Source organism: Parasteatoda tepidariorum, chromosome 9, assembly GCF_043381705.1.
Source record: "Parasteatoda tepidariorum isolate YZ-2023 chromosome 9, CAS_Ptep_4.0, whole genome shotgun sequence".
NCBI lineage: Eukaryota > Metazoa > Arthropoda > Arachnida > Araneae > Theridiidae > Parasteatoda > Parasteatoda tepidariorum.
In genome coordinates this window covers 31,266,899-31,292,482 of record NC_092212.1, presented here as the reverse complement: position 1 = coordinate 31,292,482, position 25,584 = coordinate 31,266,899, and the positions used below count along the sequence as shown (strand labels likewise).

Below are 25,584 nucleotides of genomic sequence, written 5' to 3'. Positions count from 1 at the left end.
GAGGCGTGTATGGTTATCGGTGGTTATCTGCTAGTGGTAAACGTTAGCTCAGACGTTACTTATGCCTCTTCGACGAAAGAGAGCGAGATTTCAACAACTTACGGAGTTTGAAAGGGGGAGAATCATCGGCCTTCGTGAAGCTGGATTGTCTTATCGTGCAGTAGCCGCTCGTGTGCAGCGTAACAGCAGCACAGTGATGCGTGTTTGGAAGCAGTGGACGGACGAGTGTCAGACAACTCGGAAATCCGGGAGTGGACCCCGAAATGTCACGTCAGCTCGCGATGATAGACACCTGGTCCGCATGGCGCTGACAGACCGTACGGCTCCCTCTAGACAACTGGCAGCACAGTGGTCCATAGCTACAGGTGTTTCATTGTGTGCTTCATCAATTCGTAGACGTCAACTGCAGCGTGGACTTCGCGCAAGGACTCCTTTATACAGGATCACCCTCACGCTAAACCATAGCCGCTTGCGGCTACAATGGGCCAATCAGCATAAGGACTGGCGTGCTGATTGGCAGCATATCGTGTTTTCTGACGAATCCCGCTTTAATTTGTGGTACCATAATGGCCGCATTCGTGTCAGACGCTATGCCTGCGAACGCCATCTTTCGGAGTGCATTATCGAAAGCCACAGTGGACAAACACCCTGAGTTATGGTCTGGGGTGCCATAGCATATCATGGACGATCTCAATTGCTACGAATTGTGGGTAATCTGAACAACAACCGGTAGATCAGTGAAGTTTTACAGCCCCAATCTGTTCCCTTCGTTCAAGCCTTGCCAGGGACTGAATTTCAACAAGACAATGCCCGCCCTCATATTGCTAGGACTGTTCAATCCTTCCTTGCATTGCGGCAGGTACAGCTTCTTCCTTGGCCTGCGTATTCCCCAGATACGTCACCAATTGAACATGTGTGTCATTTCGTTGGTCGGTGTCTCGCTCGTGATCCTCGTCCTGTTGCTTCTACAGACGAACTTTGGGTACGCATACTAACTATACGGAAAGTTCTTCCTCAGACAGACATTCAAAATTTACCTGACTCCTTACCACGTCGTGTAACAGCGCTTATTGCGGTGCGTGGTAGCTACACAAAATACTGATTTCGATCTCTTGTTATTGTTTGTTTGCTTTAAAAGTTTAATAATTTATTTTTACCACTACCACTCAACCCTGTAGTAAATTTCATTCAATTATGACGATTCCTTCATGGTGTTGCAATTTTCACAAACAGTAGTTTATTTCGTCTAGATTTTAAGACCATTTTCAGTATGTTTTCTGAAATCATTGCATTTACACAGTTTTCAAATTATAAAAAATTCGCATGTTTAAAATTTGTTTTTTCGTGAACTATTCTAGCAACTTCATTCAACTTTTGTATTTTGTGATATAAAATTACATTTTTTAAAACAATATAAAAATTTGTATTCTTCACAATTAAACTTTTTTCAGCTATTTTTAAATAAAATAACTGTAAGTAACCATTAAAGATTATTTTTTGCTTTGAAAATTAAATTCGACAATTGTATACAAAAATTTTTCGATTAGCTTAGAAACATCTCGAGATATGGGGAGTTACGCAAAAAGAAAAATTAACATTAAGGGGCCCAAATTTTCATTTACTCTCCTGAAAAACTATTGAAGCCATATTTTCCACAGTGCGACTACCCTTTATATTTTAAGGATCAAGAATCTAAATCTGTTGAAGAAAAAGTATGTTAACTCAGAGAAAAATAACTCTGTGTCTGATTTAGTTAATTAAAATAGTGACTGCACTAAGTAATTGGAATGTTTGGGGACACCCCTTTATATCATTAAGATTGAGTTTAAGTGTGTGAAGATACAATTACTATGCCAAAAACAATCACAATATCAAAAAATAGTTTGGGTGTAAAGTTTTGTTTTTGTTGACTGTACTTACCAAATTAAGTAGTTTGGTGCTTTTACATTTGCTTTTAGCGAAGAGTATTTCTATAAAATTATTATCTGCAGGATCCTGTTTTGTTCTGGTCTATAAATTTTGTTAATTTGATGAGATGTAGATTTACTGAGTTTGAGTTTAGCTATTTCAATAAAACTTTCAATCTTTTTGTTGTTATTGCCTGTTAGTTAAAGTGTCAAAATAATTCAATAAACAAAAAAGTTTGTAGTTATTTTTGTTACAAAATTTAATTTAAAATAACTGCAGATAAATTGTATGGATTAGTTTCAATAGATATTGTATAAATACACTGAATATTTGTTTTAAAAAAAATATTGCTTATCTAGGATAATAGGTTTTCGTTACTCTTGTTACATTTCAGAGAACAGTTTAATTAACTTTTTTTTTATCACAGGAGTTAGTACTTCTTAATAATTTTTTTTTAATATTTGTAACTAAAAAAGGAAATTTAAAAATTATGTAAAAATTATACTCCTAACAAAATTACTAAATGAATTGGTATTTAGAAATTTGAATCGAAATTCATAAATTTTTGGTTACTGCAAATAAATTGTAAGGATTAGTTTCAATAGATATTGTATAAATAAATTGAATATTGTGTAAATACAGGTAAGAAGCACATCCATATGGATATTTTTGATTTTAAAAAAATATTGCTGATTTAGGATAAATTTTTATAAGTTTTCATTACTTTTGTTACAACTCGGAGAACAATTTAATTGACCTTTTTTTTCACAGTGTAAGTACTTTTTATCATTTTTTTAAAAAAATATTTGTAACTAAATAAGGAAATTTAAAATTTTTGTAAAAAAATTATAAAAAGCAAACAAAGTTACTAAGTGAATTGGTATTTGGAAATTTACTAAAAATTTTTGAATAAAACAAATATTCTTTATATTTACCAAAAAAATAATAAATACCGAGAAATATGAAAAATTCCTCCAATTTAGTCTTCTTTGTACTTGTAATTAAAAAAAATATAGGATGCGTCAATTTAATATGGATAAAAAAATTCATCCACTATGTTTTACTTTCTATGGAATTACTCTGATCAAAACACTAACTATGGTAAAAAAAATCTTTAAAAAAAATTATTGAAACAAAAAAAATAAAAAATGTTTTCCAAATAAATATGAAGAAAGAAATTTTTTTTAAAAATATTAATGAACAGAGTCGCCTTGACCTCACAAACATTATCACTATTCAGCACATATTTTGTCCATTCGGCATATTTATGATAAGTCATTTTCTCTTAATTTAATTAGAAAACATATTAAATTATAAACAACGCGTGTTAATTTGATGTTTAATTTATTTGAAGTAATGAAAATGTGAAGCTCCGTGGATTGGTGAGCGATAAATAGAAGAGGGTATAACCTTTAATGTAATTAAAATAAACTATTAAAAAAATATCAAGGCATAAAAATAGGAGTATTAAATAAAACTTGGAAAAAGAATGAGAAGATTGCTCGTAAGGAACTGCATCAGAATTTCCGGGATTGGGAGCGATTAGTAATTTTAAAATAATAATTTTTATTTCATCTGTTTGTATGCTGGTTTTATTTTATTTAATGACTGGAAAAAAAAAATAGGCACAAAGTAACATTTTCTATATCTGTATCTACTTTTTTTTTTTTTTTTTTTTTTTTTTTTTNTTTTTTTTTTTTTTTTTTTTTTTTTTTTTTTTTTTTTTTTTTTTTTTTTTTACTTTTGAAACTCAACACATAAATGAATTTTTAATAAGTTCAATAAATTTTTCTAAAATTTTTAACCGCTAAAACTATATTTTCATTTTAAAGCACGATTCATTTCTATCAGATATTTGACGAAATTTGCCGATTACTAAATTATTTATTATTCGTTTCGTGGGATAGAGAAAAATTATATCTTAATGTTAGCTGCAAATTATTTTCTTTCTTTTATTATACATATTTATCAAATGATTCATTATTTATTTATTTCGATTCAAATAAAATTAAAGCATTCCCACAAGAGCCCATTGTCCATGGAGGTTAAAGATTATAATCTCTTTTCAATGCCAACCCGATTGACATTCGCCATTCAGGTATCAGTAGGGCAGATTTATTGACCACTCTTTCAGGGGCACCATATTAGGTGGGTCAACGTTGCTCCCACAGTAAGGACAGATAGTTCTGAGGGGTCGCATTCTTTTCTGTGACAATCACTTCAGCGACAGATCATTTCAGCGACTAGGCCATTTCGTCGACAGGGTCGTTTCGTCGACGTGGTATTTTTTCGACAAAGTCGTTTCGTCGACGGGGTATTTTTTTCGACAAAGTCGTTTCGTCGACAATCACTACATCGACTAGTCATTTCCTCGGCACCACTTCTACCGATCATTTAATTGACAGAGTCATTTCATCGTAAGGCTGTTTCGTCAACAATACTATTTCGTCAATAGGGTTGTTTCGTCGACTGGGTATTTTCTCCGACAAAGTCTTTACGTCATCTGCATTTCTTCGTGATTTAGTAAATTTTTGCGAGTCTAAATTTTTTAAATTTAGCTTAAAGTAAACTTTGTGCCCTATGTTGTAATTGTCAGAAACTATGTATTTTTTAATTTGAAATGGATTACTGTTTTTGTTGTACTATGTTAGGTTGCAAAAACTGAGCCTTAGTTCAATTGGCATTTTAGTGGTATTTTATTCGTATTTGTTTCCAAGATTGTTTAAGTTTTGAAGATTATATATTGTAGATTAACACCACAAAGCAATTACTATAATTACTTTTAATGACTCTTGATATAGAAAGTAAAAGAAAGTACTCGGAGAAAAAAGGCTGAATTTTTCATTTCTCGGTCATTTTTCTTTTCAAAGAAACATTGAATCCTGTATTAATTGAGATTGAAGTAATTTTAGAGCTGAAAATTGTTTTTTAATTTCCCTTTTTTTACATAAATTGATAGTTAGTTGGATAGAGTTTAAGAGTGATCGGTTGAGGCACCAACATTTGCTTTTTTAATATCTAAATTGCAATCGAGCAATACGCAAGGATTATCCTCAAATAATTACTTAAGCATGATTTCTTGACCGTTGTCAACAACCTATTGCGGATCTAGTCAGATATTAGCAATCAAACTATGTTTAGAATCAAATTAAATAAAATATCATGAATTAAAAGTCATTAAAATATACTAAAGAGACGACCATTTTGGGGGGGGGGACTCTATTCTTCGTAGTAAATACATTTTAACTTTTCTTCATTACTCTTTAGCAAAATCATAGCTCCCACATCAATGAAAATACTTAAAAACCTTAAATAGCAGTACGTACATAAATAAAGTAAATATTATGGTAAACTGTGAATAAATTTTAAACTATTGTTTCAAATAACTTAATTTCAAAATTTCGTAAGCCAATTCAAAAAGAAACATCGGTTTCATATTTGTTATTNTTTTTTTTTTTTTTTTTTTTTTTTTTTTTTTTTGGTTGTAAATTTAAATATACTGTGTTGAATTTTTTTTTTTAATTTAAAAAAAATGAAAGCGTCAAAGGATTTCAGTTTTTTCCCTCTGTTCTCTCTCTCTTTTCTTTTTCTTCTTTTTTTTTTTACCTAAATAAAAATAAACAAATTAAAATGAAGCATCATTGGCAAGCAATAATTTTCCAGCTCTCATGGCGACACTAACTTCTTAATATAACCTAGCACGTGGAGAGATTATTTTTCTATTTTCTTTTATTGATTTATTTTTTTCATGAGTTGTTTCTACATCATTTCGGCAAGGTTACCATACAGCGCTTTTATCTGTTGATTTAGAGATAATACGAAATGTAAATAACACAAAAGATACAAAAAGAAATTACGCTACGACAAATTTATGGTAATTCGTGTGCCACTATTTAATGCGACATTACTACTGTAGAAATAGTTGAACAAAAGCCGATTTTAACTATTTTGTTTAAATCTCTTTCTATTTTTTAGGAATTTTTTTACTGTATTGCTTTCAGAATACCCATTTCTCTTTTTTGTTCTTAATAAAGGAAAGAATCATTATATAAAGAATCAGACTACAAAGGTTCAAAAATGTAAATTTGTAAATTTTTCTTCTTTTTGTTTTCCACTTACAACTGTAAGCCTCATGCTATACTTTATGGTGAAAGAGAAGTTTTAAGTCGTTTAAATAATAATAAAAAAAAGGGTTCAAAAAAGCTGGTGTAAAGTCATTATAAGCTTGCTATCACGTTTGTGCTTGCTTTTTCAGCAAATTTTATTTTTCGATGAGTAATAAATTTTCAATATGATAGAAAGATGTATAATAGATAAACATATGTAATTGATAGATATCTGCACTTGACACGTATTCTTACTTAACAGCAATCAATATTTGAATTCAGACAGTAAAATAAGGAAAAACAAAAGGAAAAAAAAACCTTTATAAAAAGTAAAGAAAAACATTACAATTAAAATTTCGACTAGTTTGAGTTACTTAAATTTTAAATGGTTCTCTGTATTAGAAAACAATAGCCTTTTCAAGTGTTTTCTCACCACTAAAAGCAAAATTTATCTCCACTTTGCTGCATAAATAAGCCAAGAGACTCAAAAGTAAAATGTAGAAAGTATAAAAATTATAATATATATATTTGAATTTTATAATTGTTTAGTTAACGAAAAATGAGATAATTAATCTAAATATACAATATATAAATATATAAAATATATTAATATACATTTTTAAATTTCTTAAATTCTACTTAAATTTATTTTTAACAACTGTCAAAACCTTATTGGCAAAAAATGTTCTTTACTGTAAGCATAACGGTTAAATGGATGGTGTAACTGCTGCCGGCTATTTTACCATAATTTTAGTGTAATTCTAACAGTGTACATGAAACCCTCATTACTTCTTAACTATTAGTTCTATGAAAACAATATTAATTCTATTCATATCATTCGATTCAGCATAAAAAAACATCAAAACAACACCAAACTTTTTCAAATAGGAAGACATATATCCTTTTAACTCCGTCGTCACTTCAGCATAACTTTCGGAGATAGAATATAAAGTAACCCAATAACTCGAAATTATGTTCATATCATGTAATCACAAAAATAAGGAATTTATTGTTTTTGTGAAAAATTATAATAAAATTTTATAATATATCGCTCCACTATCTTAACACTAGAAAGACTGAAACTATATGATATACCTGCATTGCCCAAAAGCAGTCAAAATGACTGGATTGTAAAAGAATAAATAATGTGGATAGAAATTTGTTTAAAATTAATTTTTAATATTTTTTAGATTATTTACAATTATATAACACGTTATTAGTAAATATTAACAATAAAAAAATTATATGTTGAACAAAATTCTAAGAAATTGTGTCATTATATACATTGTTTTTCTAATTGAAATTAAAAGCAGTCAAAATGACTTCCTTAGGCAATCTAGTGTTAACTACGTCAAAGTAATTTCAAGCTGATAACAAAAATCGCATTTAATTAGATACTTAAAAAATAAGAAGTATTATTCACATATAAAAATATATAAGATCATGAATTTATTAATGTTTTAGTTTCTTTCACATTTGCAACTTGTATACCTGTTACATAAACCAAGAGATCGAAATTCTAAAAAAAAATTTGATAATATTATAAATAAAATAAAGTTATGTACCCCGGTACTAATTTTTGTATTAACAAGTCGTCGCTGATATGTTATCGAAAATAAATAATTGCTTGCTCTCTGCAACAAATTCAAGATTTTGCAAACTTTTATTTTTACTAATCAGTAAATGTAATCACTTGTTTTTTGTTTAGCCCGATTCAATGCTTCGTTCAATATTTTTTTTTATACATTTCGTTCCTTTCCTTTCTCTTTTCTTCAACCGTATTTGATGAAACGAACCAAAAAATGACATAGTCGACGAAATAAACGAATTGCGAAAACTAGCTAGTACACTAAAAAAAAATTTCGCAAAATTACCCTGTTGACAAAAGGATTCATTATGCTTAGTTATCATCTGAGGATAATCCTTGTTCATAAATGAGTATTGCTTTATTAAAATTTGGGTCTCCGTTATACGTTCCTCGCCTAATTGTCAGTTTATTAAAAAAAAGAATTAAAAATACAATTTTCAGTTCTAAAAGTATTTCTGTATCCAACAATATCGGATTGATTTCATTGATTTATTAATTCAGTATATTTTTACCCTTGTTTACATCTTACTTTAGTTTCTATATAAAGAATCATTCAAAGTAGTTACTGCAAGTACCTTTACCAAACTAATCTATAAAAATCTATTATAAAATGAAATCGAAACAATCAAACTCAGAAATAAATATGCTTTAACGGCTTAAATACCAAATGTGCAAGTATTTCATTTCTGTAACGTGATGTAAAGCAAAAGAAGTAAGCAATTTAAAATTTTAAAAAATAATGCTTCTTTTCTGACAGTTGCAACATAGGATAATAATTTCGCTTTAGACTAAGTTTCAAAAATTTTCTAAATTATGAAGAAAGAGAAATGACGTAATCCGCAACCTAACAAACCATAAAAATAGTTTCAGAATTGCGAGTGACAATTAAATAACCCTATCGACGAAATGACTAGTTAATGAAATGTCACTGTCGACGAAACAACCCCACCGATGAAACAGCCCTGTCGATAAATAGACTAGTCGATAAAATTAACCTGTCAATGAAATGACCCAATCGATGAAGCAGCCCTGCCGACAAATAGACTTGTCGATAAAATTAACCTGTCGACGAAATGACCCAGTAGATGAAACGACCCTGTCAACGAAATGACCCAGTAGATGAAACGACCCTGTCGACGAAACAACCCTACCTAGAGCCCCTGAATTAGACAGGCCGACTTCTCATTTATCGTTGGAGCAAAGAGCTAACATAGGCACAGCGAATAAATATTTTCAAGTGGTAGTTTATTAATTGTAATTCTTGGTTTAATAAGTTCGATTTAGTAGATTTTAATCCATCACTATCTTTAAACAATGCGTACGCTTATATAATTCACCACTTTATAGTACTTATTACATGCTTTACATTTTAAAAAGCAAGCAAATATTGTCAACTATTTGCAAAATTTACTACGTAGATATTTAGAGTTTTTTAAATTATTTTGGCGTGTACGGCGCAGTTGGCATCTCTGTAATAACATAACTAATATTAACATAACGTTAACTTGCGAACTTGTTTGCTCCAATATTGCTTGATAGGTCAGCTCTGATACTATAGGAGCCTTAACCCTACCGATGAAGTGGTCCGTTGACGAAGCAGCCCTGTCGACAAATAGACTTATATATAAAATTAACTTGTCGCCGAATCTTATGTAATATTTCGTTCTTGTTTCGTATTTTGGCATGTTTAAACATAAAGCAAAACAAAATATTATACCTTATTATCATTTTTTTAATCATTATCAAATAAAATAATTTTAAAGTGTAAAAAGATAAGATTTATAATTGTAAGCAAACAATTTTTTTTTCATTTGAGAATACCTCGCATAAATCAAAAGTAGATAAAAATGTAAATATAATATAGATATCTAATATTTTGATTGCTCTTCTGAAATCGCTTAGGATAGAAATTTTTTTTTGTTCTATCGAATTTAAATAAAAGTTCATTATATAAGTAGTTTGTACGGCATTTGTAATAAAAATAAATGAAATTTGTAGACATACATAAATAAAATTTGTAGACATTTACTTTTTTTTAAAATAATGAATAAAAATCATTTTACTTCGTATATATATATTACTATTATCCTTACTGCAGGGAGGTGCCAAATATATTTTTGCTTACACATGAAAATCGACCCAAAGCAGCCCTGCATCCATGGCTTGTCCGGGATTTGAACTCAGGATCTTTCTGATCTGAGGTTTGCTCCCTGAGCGTCGAATGTAGCAATTGCTGATTGCGTACATGCAGCCGTTACTCTCCAGACAAATTAGTACCCGTCGGTCTGATGCTGAGTGGGCTTCAAGCCACCGCTGGGAATCGAAACCTAGTTCTTCACAGCAGTTCATTTCCTTATTCAATGTACAATCATTGAGTAGGATAATTAAGTTTAAAGTCGTTTAATTTGTAACATATTAGTGGAAAAAATTAACATATTGTGTGAAAGCATTAGCAATAAAATATTTTTTTATTGCTAATGAATTACGTTGTTATTTATGATACGTTCAAATTCGAAATTTCATTCGGCAAAAAGAGAATTTCCTGTTCCCAAAAATATAAGTTCGCACCGCCCCTGCTAATGAATTGAGAAAATGAATAAGTAAGAATTGTATTTTATTATGTTTTAATTTAGCTTATTTAATGATTCCCTGTGGGTAACTTATTAACACACAATTTACCAAATATTAAATTAAAAAATGAATTAGAAGTATCAGACTTACAAGCCATGTTTCTTAAATGTGTTAACTTCTATGTTACGATTTCAGTTTTTTATTAGTCTTTATGAAGATAACAGAAGTTTGTAAAATACGGTGATAGCGTTTCTAACAACTTATCCTCTCTTAAGAAAGGTTAGTAAATTGTGCTAAAAGCTACATTTGTGACCATTATTCGTTGTTCGATCATGCAATAAAACATTTTCTGATAAGATCGCGGTCACACCAACAATGTTTACCAGAAGCAAGGGTTAGTGCAGAGGATACGACATATAAGCGTACTTCCATTTTTTTTCGTCAATTACACAATTAATAATTAATAGTAACTTTTTATTCATAGTAAATTGTTTTTTACATCTGTAGTTTTAAAATAAAAACTATGTTTAAATCATATATATTTTTTCTTTAATTTTTAAGATGACAAGGGGCTTTCAAATTCTTGATTAGTATGAAAACTCCGTGGTCAAATTTTTAGTGTGACCAAATGCCACTGTCCGGTATCCCTACACTGATGCTTTTTTATTCTTTTAAGATTAAGTTTTATTTTCCAGGATACCCTGTGTCTTTTTTTTTTTTTTTTTTTTTTTAAATTTAAGAGCCACACCCCGTTTACATTTGTTCGGTATACCCAACACTGATTTTTTAAGTGCCAAACACATGCATAATATATAAATGCAATTCTACCTGCAAATGTATTCTAATTGTAAAACTAATCTAACTCCAATATTTCAAACTTAATCCTGGCATAATGTATTTTGATATATTATTGTTGGGCATGTAGAAACGTATCGCCAAGATAATGCTTGATTATTATAAATTGCACCCTCACATGCCGTTTAGAAGAGGATAGATGGTTGTCGCATGGCTACTAGAAGCGCAATTCGCCAAACTGTTAGGAATGGGGGATTTAATTGAAGTAATTACTGAGCGCAGTTTACCACTGTCCGTAATCCAAATGATAAACATGCCTCCTTTCTCCCTGATAGCTGTGCCACTGACAGATTCATCTGAGAGAAATAATTCTTTTTTTCCGTTGTTAAATCATATGGTTTAAATGGGAGATTTTGATTAGCTGTATTTTCAGTGTTTTTGTTTTTCGTCCATGAAAAATTATAAAATAGTGTCAAATTTCATTTCATCGTTTGCTATCATCTCCCAACGTTTAAAATAATTATCTTTGTATAATCAATCGAGAAAAAAAGTCCAACTTTATAAAATTCAAGTTTGGTCATTTTTTTAACAAAAATTAATGCAAATTTTAAAAAATGAAGTTCTTGGGGGCAATTTAGTGACAAATCAATATCTTAAGAAGACACTTTTACATTAAACTGCTACTTATAGTGTTGTTTCCAAATAGGTATTTTACTAATATCTTTGCTAAATAAAATCTAAAAGCACAATACTTAGAAACATATTATGGTTTGCATGAAAATTGTGAGGTTCACTAAAAATACTCTAAAAAATTGTTCGCTTGAAAATGCGGCTAACCCCTTTAAATCTATAGACGTACAGTATGTAAATAATGAATTTTTCATTATTATTCTAAAATTTCATCTAATCCATATTTTGCTGGGTAATATATAAAACTACCTGACTTGCCCTTTTGGAAACCGAATTTCCTTCCCCCTTTTATTCCAATTTTAAACCAGGTGCTACTTATGATAGATCACCCGCCCTAATGTCTTTCAATATTTACTTAGCGTTTGGTATCTAAACAATCACATTATTAAATTGACAGACTGCTCTCGAAAGGAGCGCTGATTATTTTACGAGATAATTCTTATCATCTTCAATTCTTTTTTTCAATGTTAAAATTCAGGGAATTTTCCCTTCGACTTATTATTCTTCAGTCAATGAAAAATGAGTAAACTTGTATATAACGTTTCGTTTACAAAGTTTCGCTAGTATACTATTTTCTTTTGTCAACTCAAATCAAACATGAATTTCGCCAACCTAATTTATTTGTTATTGTTCGAAGCTGTATCTTCAACGTCATCGCATGTAGTATTTGAAGGTAAATTAGAACAATTTCATATTTTTTTTACCCTATACAACTGATAATGTTTTGTTTATCAACGTAATATTCCAATTATGCTTGTTATTCTAATTCCTTTGAACTTAAGCTGGTTGTTGAATAATTTTAAATCCAATTTTTTCTTTTAAATTATTCATATATTATAATACAAAATATCTTACCTCTGCTAGATTCATTATAATAAAAGTGTAATACAATTCCATCATTATTATTACTAAATTTTTTCAACCTTCTATTCCATAATTTTTTTTTTTTTTTAATAATCTTGGCATCTAGAATTTTTGCATTTTGAAGACCCGCCGCTTATTATTATAATTGTTATTATAATTATTGTTGTTATTATTATTTTGGTCATTAATATTATTGTTATTAATATTATTGTTAATATTGTGGGGGGGGGGCTAGAGGCCCAGGAGTATAGCTCTAATAGATCGCCTCTCTGTCTGCGAGATTTTTTCTTTAATTTTTTTAATCTACTAATTTCAACGCTTATGCTTTTTTGTGGAAGATTGTAACTAAAATAATAATTTAATTTGTTTAATTTACCCGAAAATTGTTTATTTTATTAACAGCACCATTAGAGTATCAGACGAAATTGTTCAAAGCTTAGGAATTGCCATTAAAAATGTGTTGCTTTAGGTAATGTGAAAAACTCTATATTAAGAATAGTATCAACTCAAATTTTTATTTCGAATTTTTTTTCGATAATTATTAAATAAATATTAAATTAATATTAATATTTTTTTGTCATATGAAGTAATTATTAATTATATGAAATAAATAATTATAATAATGCGAAATATTTATTAATAATGTGAAATAATTATTAATAATATGAAATAAATAATAATATGAAATAATTAATAATTTTCTGTCACAAATATGGGCCTTACCATCAATGAGGATAAAACTAAATTTATGGAATCTCCAGCCACAACTGTAAATCATGATCCTTTATTTATAAATGGTTATACCTTTGAAAAGGTTAATGAATTCAAATACCTTGGAACAATGATCAATGACCAAAACAGCATAAAAACAGAAATAGACAACAGAATTAAAATGGCAAATAAGTGTTTTTTTGGACTAAGAAAGCAATTAAGATCAAGCCTAATCAGTCGAAAAACTAAAATTAAAATTTATAAGACTCTTATTCTATCTGTATTGCTCTATGCAAGTGAAACATGGACACTAAACGCAGACACTCAGCGTACTCTTAGTGTTTTTGAAAGGAAAATTCTTAGCAATATTTTTGGCTCAGTTCAGGAAAGAGGCTGTTGGCGAATCAGATACAACTTTGAATTATATAGACTCTACGGACAGCCACAGATAGTGCAGGTCATCCGAAGCAATAGATTAAGATGGCTCAGCCATATCTGGAGAGGTCCAGAAAACAATGTAGTACGTCCAGAAAACAATGTTATTCATGAATGTTATCAATAATATTAATGAATAATTATAATTAATAGTTATTTCACATGATGAAAAATATGAAAGTAAATTATATTAGACGACACCTTTAGACCAACTGTCTTGCTAATTATTAAAATCATATGATTCAGATTGTGATAATCTTCTTCTTGAGGATTTAGAATATGTATCTATAGAATAAATAAACCTGCTACTAATTTCACTACTTAATTCATCCATTATTCATCACTTATATAGCCCTTTAAACAATTTTGATCACATCTTAATTTTTGAAAACTGATCAACAAAAGTTAATTAAAAGTATTAAATCAGTTGTGGCTAAAAGTTAAGAAAAGGGTATAGCAGCCTTAGAATCCATAGTCTAAGGCAGTATTTCGTGCTGAGCCCCACATAAAAGTGTCCTTTATTTTATAACCGTTGTTGAACAGCCGACCCAATTTTGAGTTTACGATTATCAATGTTCAACTCTATACTCTTCTAATTTTGAACCTAATCCAGAAGACAAGGGAACTCCTAGATCAAGTATTGGGAGAAATTTGCCTTCCTGGAGGACTTTTGATGAAACTTACTCGCATTTGCTTTACATGCAGACGAAAACCTTCCTTGGTTAGCCTGACGATAAAGGGACTATAGCCCATGATCCGTCTACCACTGAGGATATTTTACGTCAGTACTGTGGTCGGTGAAAGCCGGGTGAGGAATTCGAATTCCAGCCATCGCTGAGATTTGAATTCGGTTCAGCTCATTGGAAGGCGATTGCTCTACCTCCTGAGCCACCACGGGTCCCTTTATTTCGATAGAATATTTTCAATAATAAATGAATATATAAATGAATTTTATTCAATAAAGTTGATATTTATACTAAAGAGCTCCAGCTCGCTTCGCTCATCAATCCCCACAATTGCTGCACTCATTTTTTTTTCAATAAATAGATTGTTGCTTTAAAATTAAAAACTTTTCCGTTGAAAAATCTCAAAATGTATTATTATATTAAAACAGATTTAGTTTAGATTTTGTTTCCTATTTTTTTAAAAATAAAATTTAGATTAAAAACTTCAGCTACTATTTTGTTTTTGAAATTCCTATTAAAATTTCAGTTACAATAAAAGAATACTACTGATTCTCACCAAAGCAATTATTTGATAAGAATTTAATAGAATTATTTAGTTTTAAAGTAAAATTTAAGTCAAGTATTAGTTGTTTTGTTAGCTTTTAGTATAAATTTGCTACCACTATTTAATGTTTTAGGACATTGCCATGACTGCCTAAGAAAAAAAAAATTAAAGAAGTCGAACAATATATAGAATATCGAATTACAAATTGGTAACCCTTTGACGCAGAATTTTTAGTAAACACACTTTTTATACTTTTTTCATTATTTTGTATTAATTTAGGTGAAAATGCGTGAAACATGTTACATTTAGCATTTAAATAATTTATGATTATGAAATATAGCATTAAACACCGGTGTCCTTTTTCTGCGTCACTTTCAAGTAATAATTTTTCTAAATTGCACTTATTTGTAGTTATTTATATCAAAGCGAAATTGCAATTCATCAAATTTCTTCATTTTTATTGATAAATTTTGAATCTGAATGAAATTTTTTCTTCAAACTACTTTTTTCGGATTTTATATTTCGGTGCAAATATAATTCCGATACTCTAATAAATTATTTTGGTAAAACTGTCAGACTGGTTTTTTTAATAATTTAAAAATACAAAATATATTTTTATTTGTAATAAGAGAGCCAGAAAAAATATATAAAAGGAATATCAGTGTCCCATCTGCTCCAAAGGGATAATGAATAATTTTTAAGTAATTTTTAGAAGACGATCAGAACAAAAAAGATATTATATGATTATCGGAAAACAATTATATAAAAATCATATAAATCTTTTTTCTAAGAAATCAAAATTCGTAATTGTTCAATAAGTAAATAAAACTATTTGACTAAAATGATTTTGTTCTTTTGTGCTCAATTAAACAAAGACTTGCTATTCACTATCTTATGTTAATCAATAATTTCTGCTTTCGTTTTCGTTTGCGAAATTTTCAAGTAGTGTATAACCATTGTATACAACTTTCTAAATAGAAAAGAGATTTTCCTTATCTCTTTTCCGAAACTCTTCTCTGTTATTCTGATAAAGTAAAGAAAAGTATGCCCTTTAAAATGTATAATCTATTCTCAGCATTAAACAGATACGACAAAGTATCAGAAAGTTTTATTCTTTTTTTTAAAAAAAAAATGCAAGTTTTATCTTAAAGAATTCAAAAATGTATATTCTGTACAGAAAAGCAATGGTAGAAAGCACTAAACTAAACTATAAAATTATAAAACCGTAGAATAAATAAATTTCTATGATGGAAAAAATATCATTAATACACTGCTTAAAATTTTGTTAAGTGTTAAATCATAATGAAGTAGCTATAATCTATACCAGGGTTTTCCAACTCACATGAGGCCGGGGGCCGCAATTAAAAACACCAGTCAAATGGCGGGCCGCAACTTTATCAAAATTTTATATAGGACTCTTTTATGTTTGAAGGAACATTAAATAATACTGTCAGATTTTTATTAAGTTGTACAAAACAAAAGAATTGAATTACGAATTAAAATAAGAAGTAGATTTTTAAAAACATTTTATTACATATTAAAAAATTCTGGCCACAAAATTCACAAATGTAAATAATTTCGTCCAAAATGAGTGGTTTCAAAAAGTTAAATCGGAGAATCTGTTCGAGAAAATTTCTGAAACGCGCATGCTAAATTATATTCACAAAATATAAAAAAACGAGATAAAAAAGAGCAACATAAGCGATTATTTTTGTATTTGAATAAATAATTTCTTGGATGCCAAACCTGAGAAAAATTTTTTTTTGCCCCGTTGGTATGTTAAATTTCACAGCAACGAAGAAATTAGTTTTTTTTTTTTTTAACGAAGGAAAAGTATTTTAAACCCATATAAAGTTTTTTACGAAAATAGTCCGCAAAAATGACAAATAATATATTTTAGTTCGTGGGCCTCAAAAAAAGGCTTCGTGGGCCGCCAGTTGGTAACCACTGATCTATATCTACAATAAAATAAAGAATTTATGCGTCGGATTGTGGGTACACCGTAAGCTCTAAAAATATGACATTGAACATGAAGCTAACTGAGTACAATTGTAATTAAAATACGACGACATTAAAAAGAATTTTTTTTTCTCATTGACTTAACGGAAGCTATTGTTTAAAAATAGCTTTCGTTTAAACGATTAGAATGATAGACAGATAATTTAATAAGTATAAGCATATATAGAATAATATATTTATAAATTAAATATATTTAGAATTATAGGCGATTCAGTTTTGCCACATTTTTTAAAGATAACGTCACTGATGTTTGCTGTATTATAGCTTAAAAAAAGTTGTTTTTAACTATTTTTTTTATTTGTTATGCCAGATTATCTGAATGAGCAACGTGATCGAGGTATCAAAGGTGGATTACGTCAACAAATTACTATTTCTAAAATAGTATGAAACACGTGTTTATTTTGTTTATAGTTATGCTTCTAAAACGTATTACTATAAAACTAAACAATTTGAGATCAACGGTAATTAAAATTTAAAAAAAGAAGCTTTGTATTGAAAAACTGAATTAAAGGAGAAAAGGGACTTCGTTGAGGAGAAAAATAAAAAAAATAAAACACCAATATTATTATTGATGCTAACGATAACTAGTTTTGGTAAAGTTACTAATTGAAGTAAAATAATAAGCTATGCACTAAAAGGCAAACTTATTGTGGAAATGTTACTAAATCGTTTAGAAGAGTGTAAAAAATCGGCAAGATGTTGCTGACGCCAATGATGCTTAATTAATTTCGATAATAGGTACTAATTGAAATAAAAATAAGCTATGAACTAAGAAACAGAATTAATTGAGAAAATGTACTTATTCATTATCGGGAACCATACAAAGTTACTATACTATTATTAACACCAATGATGCTTAATTTTGGTAATAGGCACTATTGGCATCATGATGCAATTGTAATAGGTACCATATGTACTCATAGATATAAATACAAAGTATTTTATATGTGAATTTGATGCTTCACCAATACTGTAAATTTTTATGAAAGATTTTTTACTGTGTCCGCCAAAGTACACAGTCAACAGTTGAACGTGGCTTGATTAGGGAAAATGTTTAATATCTGGCCTCGAGCAACAGCGTTAAACCGAATGATACCGAAAACACTTAATTTTCATTTTGGTGGGATAAGCTACTAAATGCGTGTTTTTCTTGAACTAATAATGTTAAGCCATCGAGAAAGGTAACAAATGATAATAAAAAATAAAACGTTGGAATTATTTTGACTTTATATTTGTGTCAGATTTTGCATTTCAGTTTTGTGCACGATTTTGGATAGTTGTTCACTATTGATGTTTATTTTTTCACCTCGTATGTAGAACTGGTATTCAGATTGTCTGATAAGATAGGTAGCCGGAATATAGAAAATATGGTCCCATGGTTTAGGCAGAAAGCAGTTTAAAGTTTCGACTCTTATAGGTTAATTTCATTCATAAGCGAATCAAAAAAGTTTTTCCCGCAATTAAAAAATTCGTTAACACAGAGATAATTTCATGTAGAAAATTATTTTTTCCTTTCTTAGTTAAGTTTCGAGGTGCAAAATATATGAATAGTTAATAAGTTTTGAGTTGTAAAATATACGAATTTTTACATAATTTTAAAATTTGTGCATAAATGACGTAATACGAAGTTCTATCGAACGAAATCGGTCGAATAAGTCTCAAGGAATCAAATTTTTAAATATGCGACCTTTTAAGATGGGAAAACTAGGAAACTGTTAGATCGATTTCGTTTAAATTTTGTATTTTGTCATTCATAATTCTTACTTTGAAATAATGTAAACATTTTTACATTTTTAATAATGTAAACATTTTTTTTTCTTTTACTATTATTGAATGAAATAATCGAAGCCAAACTTTCCCTTGCTGTCCTGCATAGCTATTTGGACCATATTTTCCAGATTTCAGCTATCCGCCATGTTTTAAGGCTTAAGAATCTGAATTCGTCGAAAAATACAAATGTTTATTCAGAGAAAGTAAGTTTTTATGTATGATTTCGTAATATAAATTATCTTATATAAGGTTAGGCCCCCGAATCATTAAGATTGAGTCTTAGTACGTGAAAATCTGTTCATTAGATCAAAAGTTATTCAGGGTGTTGATTTCTCATGCTTACTGTATTTTACATAAAACTCATAAATGCAATTAAAAGATTTTCAACGACGTCACCTTCCGAAGGTTTCGGGTTGCCGCAACTTTTGTTTACCGTTATGTGATTGGTTCTTGGTTTACTTTCATACCAGCTGAATACCCGTTCTTCGTGAAGGGTGGAAAAAAGTTGGTTATCAATATATTTGTACTGAGCAACCCTACGAAATCCTACACAAAACTAAAAGATATATACCAACAAAATTAATAAAGCTGAAATGATCCCATTTTTTAAATTCATTATTATTTTGTCCTTCCCGGTAGCTTTATGTTATTAGTTTAAGCGAAACAGATTTTCAGTAGTTCATAACATCAAAATAAACTAACATCAACGAAAGCAAAAAACAACTTTCACAACATCAAATAAAGTGAAAAAAAAAAAACGTGATAAAAGCACAAATGAAAGTACATTTGTGCTTTAATCACGTTTTTTTTTTGCTGGACAAAGAAAAACTGAATTCTGAATCATTCGGCACGATACTGTTGCTCGTAGTCAACTCATGATAGTTTAAATTTACAACAATCATGCGATTTTCTCCGTACTTATTCCTTTAGAGCAGGGGTTACCAACTTACATGAGGCCGGGGGCCACAATTAAAAACACAAATCAAATGGCGAGCCGCAACTTTATCAAAATTTTACGTAGGACTCTTTTATGTTTGAAGGAACATTAAATATTACTGTCAGATTTTTACCAAGTTGTACAAAACAAAAGTATTGAATTACAAATTAAAATAAGAAGTAGATTTTTAAAAATATTTAATTGCATATTAAAAAATCGGGCTACAATAACTTTAATGTGCACTCATGTATTAAACAATTAATGTACAACAGATATCTAATTGTTGAGATATAAAACTTTAAAAAGGTTGGTGTTAAAACTTACTTAGTAGCACACAAAATGTTCTATGACAAAATTGAGGTTTGTCTGCTGCAACCACCAGAGAATAGATATTCACATTTCAAATTTACAAATGTGTGTGCAAATATTTTCGTCCAAGATGAGTGGTTTTAAAAAGTTAAATCGGAGAATTTCTTCGAGAAAATTTCTGATACGCACATGTTAAGTTACATTCACAAAATNAAAAAAAAAAAAAAAAAAAAAAAAAAAAAAAAAAAAAAAAAAAAAAAATTAAATAAAAAAGAGCAACATACACGCTTATTTTTGTAATTGAATAAATGTTTTCTTGGATGCAAAACCTGAGAAATAATTTTTTTTTTGTTGCACCGTTGGTACGATAAATTTCACAGAAACGAAGAAATTAGGTTTTTATTAACGAGAAAAGCATTTTAAACCCACATAGATTTTTTACGAAAATTGTCAGCAAAAAAAAATGACAGCTAATATATTTTAGTTCGTGGGCCGCAAAAAAAGGCTTCGCGGGCCGGATGCGAACTGCTTTAGAGTGACTGCGAAAAACCTCTTTTCACAGTATTTATATTAAAGTTTCATAATATTGACGCAGTTTTAATGGGTATCAAATATACTAATATAATACATCGCACCGATATTTGTACATTTAATGCCTAATAAAGCTGCACCAATTACCATAATATCAGTAGTACATATTATCAAAATGAATTAAGTATCATTGGCATCCATAATAATTTGGCAGCTTTTTGCTTTTCTCTTCTAAATGAATTAGCTCCCCCTCTCTTTCTCTCTTAATTTTGCTTTATTTAAAGTATATAGCTTTTTTCTTCTTTTTTTTGTTTCAGTTGATACCAAATTGTACTTGATACCGAAATTAATTAAGCATCAATAATAATATGGAGATTAATAAAGTTTTTCCTAAACGATGTAAGTCCCAGATAGCAAAATAAGATTTATTTTTACTCAGCAAAAAACCATTTAATGTAAACCTAAAAAGGTTTGTTACACGGTTTACGTGTAAACCTTTTAGCCTTAAAACGAGATATATGACAACCTGCTCTATTCTACTTACTTTATCCTGATCCGAAACCTTGGAAAACAACCTTCTATGTAAAAACCTTAGATCGAGGTTGACGTAGGGCTTTCAAGCGTGAAGAAATCTCAAGGTGAAAATGATCTTAAATCTAGGTGATTATAAGGTTTCTTTTCGCAAAGTTTTGTATGCTCATCTAAAATCCACCTTGTCATGAAATTTTAATACACAATACAATTTGATCTAATCACTAGTGTGACGTCAGTTATAACGTCATTATAGATCTAAGTGACCATTTTACCTTAAGTGACAATACTTTTTTTAAAAAGCTTTAAAAAATAATTTTTAATCCTTTTAAGATGAAAGGTTTGAAACTGCAATATTTTTGCTTTACTGAAAAAAGGTTTTTAGTACAAACATTTTCTTGACAATACAAAGAAAATTCCGACGCAAGGTTGACGTAAGGTCACATGCTTTCTGGGAGTGAAACCCCGGTTTTACGTTATCCGTTTCGTACTTTATTCCCCTTTCGGCATTTTCGGCAGGTCCATGAAAATCTTCTATACCAATTATGCTTAATTATCCTAGATTTTACGTTACAATTTTTTAAGAAAACCTCGTTTAATATGATTTTCAAACAAATTTTTTCTCTTCGAAGCTCGCACAAGTTTTTTACAAATTTCGCCGATTGTATGTTTTCACCTTTCGTGCTTTTTTTAACTCTAGTTCGACGGAAAACGTTAAATCAGGGTTCCACTGTAGTACCAGTTCTTTATTATTTATTTATTTTGCTTTATGGTAGATAACACATTTTTTTTACATTTCATTTAGTATTTATTATCAAAATTAATTAAGCATCATTAGCGTCTAAAAACGTTTAATTTTAATGTTTCTCTTAAACAAATTAGTACCGTTTCTCCATTAATTTTTTTTAGTGCATAGATTATTTTTAATTTTAATCTGTACATATTACCAAAATTAATTAATAGCATGGTAATTTTTTCACGGTTCCCCTGAAAGAATAAGTAACTCCATTAATTTTGTGTTTTAGAACATATATATTTTTTATTTCAATTAAAACCTATTACCAAATGTAATTAAGCATCATTGGCGTCGAAAACATAAAGGCTGTTTTTTTTATTCTCCTACACAAATTAGTATATTATTTCTCCGTTAATTTGGCTCTAAAATAATAATAAGTTATGTATTGAGCATAATAAGTTATGTATGAACTTTTTTTTTATTTCAATTACTGTTGGTTTTAAATTATCCAGTTCTATAGATTCACGTTTAAAAACATAACTATATATACAAAATAAATACGTGGTTTCAAGTAACTTTAGAAATACTAATTTGGTGATGTAGTCGGCAATTGCTATCATGTTCATTCAAATCATTGAGTTTATCTGACTTAATTAATAAAAATTACTTAAATATTAAAGAATGAGCAAGAAACTCCTTTTTTAATTAGAACTAAGTTGCACTAGAGTTGCACAATGGGCTATTGATGACGGTCTGGGAAACATATTCGTGAGGAAGATCCGAAGACATGCCATCACAATTTTGATCCTTTGCTGCGGGAATGGCTCCTCCGTTTTGGTAACCAGACGATTTGCGCTAGAAATCGAGCACTTTACGGTAGAACAGTTTAACGTGGACCAGTACCACACATACTCGGTCCCTACCCTGGCTGATCAAAGTGGTCACCCACCCACTTATTACTGCAATCAGTAATGCTTGAATTGGGTGTTCTGCTGAAAACCATGTCTTTACGATCAGTCCACAGCGGGTAAATCGTCTACAGCAGTCTCATTTTTATCAATATCGTTCTAAGCCAATTTTATAAATATAGCTCTAAGCCAGAGGTCGCCAAAGTGGTCTATATAGACCCCCAGGGGTCTATTTAACAAAAGTGGGGATTGATCTGAGCCAGGGGGTCGAATGGGGGTCAAAGAAAAACAGTTCTTAATACGTAAATTCCAAATATCTAATTGAGTATGTAAAATTTGTGATTTTTTTTATAATTGACTTAATATCAGTTTCTTTATGGAACATAAATTAATAAACGCATCATCAAAAACATGGACATCAACCTGCAAGATGAGTTTGCTGAATTATTATCGGATCTTGAAGCAAAGACGCTTTTTAAAAATTTAAAAATAAGTAAATTTTGAACAAATATAAATATAATGCAAAAATATGTAGAACTTGATGAAATAGCTCATCCTTTTTATGCTAGCTTTTCCAAGTTCCTATATGGTTGAAGCCGGTTTCAGTCACGTAAATTCAATTTTAACTAAGCACAGAAATAAATTAAATGTGGAGTTACGAGGGGACTTAAAATTAAAATTGACCAACTTTGATCCCAATATGGTGAACCTTGCAAAAAAACACCAGGCACACTCATCTCATTGGTTAAGAAGCAATAAATCTGTAGTTACTTTACTTATTATTTCTACTTATTTATAATTACTTATTATTTAATAAATATTAAGGTATTTCAATTTCAACATTAATATATTTTTCATAAAACTACTGTTACACAATGTATTATTACTTTAATAAATGTTTAAATCATAAAATAAATGTACAAACACAGTATCTAATAGAGTTTTATCTTAATTAACGGAAAATTACTTTTATGGGGGTCGATGGAGATTTCGAAAAATTATCTAGGGGTCGATGATGAAAAAAGTTTGGCGACCCATGCTCTAAGCCAGTGTTTCTTAACCTTTTTGATACAATGGACCCCTTTTAAAAATCACGAACCACCCCCCTGAGAAAAAATATTGCAAAAAACATCAATTTTTAGTGTTTAATTTATTTTAGCATTTAATTTTATGATTTCAATAGAATACAAAATATTTAAAATTAAAGTTTTTAGTCTGAAGGTTGTTGCTGCTTTTCCTTAATAAATTGAATAGAGGAAGGGTTTTCTACAAAGCAACGTGCATAACATGTTCAACATTCAACCGATAACGATGTTTTGTTTTTATTGTCAAAACTGTGGAAAGTCCGGCTTCGTTAAGATACGCTGTAGCTAACGGAATTATAGCTGAAATAGCTCGCTTTACAAGGTAGGCTTCTTTCACAGAAGACCAGAACTCTCCGAGTGTTTTTGAATCGAAATCCATTTTTAGCAAGGACTTTGTTCTAAGATCAATAAGCTCATCTTTGGCAAGGTTCATATTATCGATACAGTCAATATCACAAGGAAAAGGATGACGAATCCACAACTCATCTTTTATCTTTATCTCATTCAAATTAAAACATTTTTTCAATGAAACTTGAAGTACTTCCAGGTGTTCACAGATTTTATTTTTTAAGTTATTCAGTAACAAATTATCTTGCCAAGATCCATTTTGAGAAAGCACTTCGTCCAACATTTAAAAGTTTGCATTTTGAATTCTATTTTTTTCAAAGTGGCATCTTCAATTAGAATGCTTGTAATTTCTCAGTTGCATCCATAATGGTGATATCGGGTCCTTGAATTAAAAGACTTATATTGTTCATGTGGTTAAAATTATCTGCCAGGTAAGCCAATTTATAGGTAAAATCTTTTTTGTTTAAATATTCGAAGAATGAGTTATCTTTTTCTTCTAGAACAAGTGATAATTCGATCTTCAACATGAAAAATTGTTTCAAAACCTGCCCTCGTGACAGCCAGCGCAATTCCGTGTGGTACAGAAGTACCTCATGTTCTGCGTCCATTTCTTGACACAGCGTTTTAAAGAGACGATGATTAAGAGCTCTACGTCTAATAAAATTTACAGTTTTAATAACTTTTGATAATGCTTCTTTTAAGCTGGTTGGAAGAGTTTTTGTAGCCAGCGCATGTTTATGTAAAAAACAATGAGTAACAAGAACATTAGGAGACTTTTTTTTACCAACAGGGCAAAACCAGATTTATTGCCAAGCATCACATGTGCTCCATCTGTACGAAGTGAATGAAGTTTTTCTTTCCAGACGAAGTCTTGTTTGGTAAAGAAAGCATTTAACATTGCTAAAACATCAACTGCCTTTGTAGTTTGCAAAAGAGACTCACAAAATAAAAATTCTTCTTTGATAGTATCAAGAGACACGTAACGAACAAAAACAAGAAGTTGACTATAATTCGAGATATCTGTAGTTTCATCCAGTTGCATACTAAAGGGAAATGGCGATACTTTCAATTCATCGATGATCTTTTCCAAGAAATTGCAAGAAATTTCAACTATTCTTGAATGTGTCACATCATTTGAAAATGGAATTGCCTCAATTTTTTTCTATCTGTTCCAATCTACAAACTAATACAACCATCTCCAGCGCACATGGCTTAATTAACGTCTCTCCAATAGTATGCGGTTTCTTGCTTTTAGCAATATGATATGCAACTTTGAGAGATGCCTCAACCAGAGGCTTTTGTGAAATACCAAATCCAAGTTTGTCTAATATTCCAGATTTCAAAAACTGAGCTTTCTTCTTAGTAAAAAAATTCAAGATCTAGTAACCTGAGTGGTGAGTAGATCTAGTAACAAGGTGTCAAATGTATGTAGCTTGATAGGGGATAATAAAAATAGTGCAGCTGGCGTCATCAGGGGGTTGCCCCTGATGGTGCAAACTGAAAGCTGGTTAG

The 25,584-nt window shown here is 29.8% G+C and overlaps 1 protein-coding gene across 5 annotated transcripts in view; it reads left to right on the top strand.

Moving 5' to 3' along the window:
• Positions 1–12,162: 12,162 nt before the first annotated feature.
• Positions 12,163–25,584, top strand: part of LOC107452196 (adhesive plaque matrix protein 2) — a gene marked incomplete in the record, with an annotated part of 49,395 nt that continues 35,973 nt past the window's right edge. For all 5 annotated transcript variants that reach the window (XR_011637837.1, XM_071185977.1, XM_071185976.1 and 2 more), the window contains 1 exon segment: positions 12,163–12,331. Coding sequence is in view for 4 of the 5 variants with exons in the window: in XM_071185977.1 (XP_071042078.1) it covers positions 12,256–12,331 (76 nt within the window).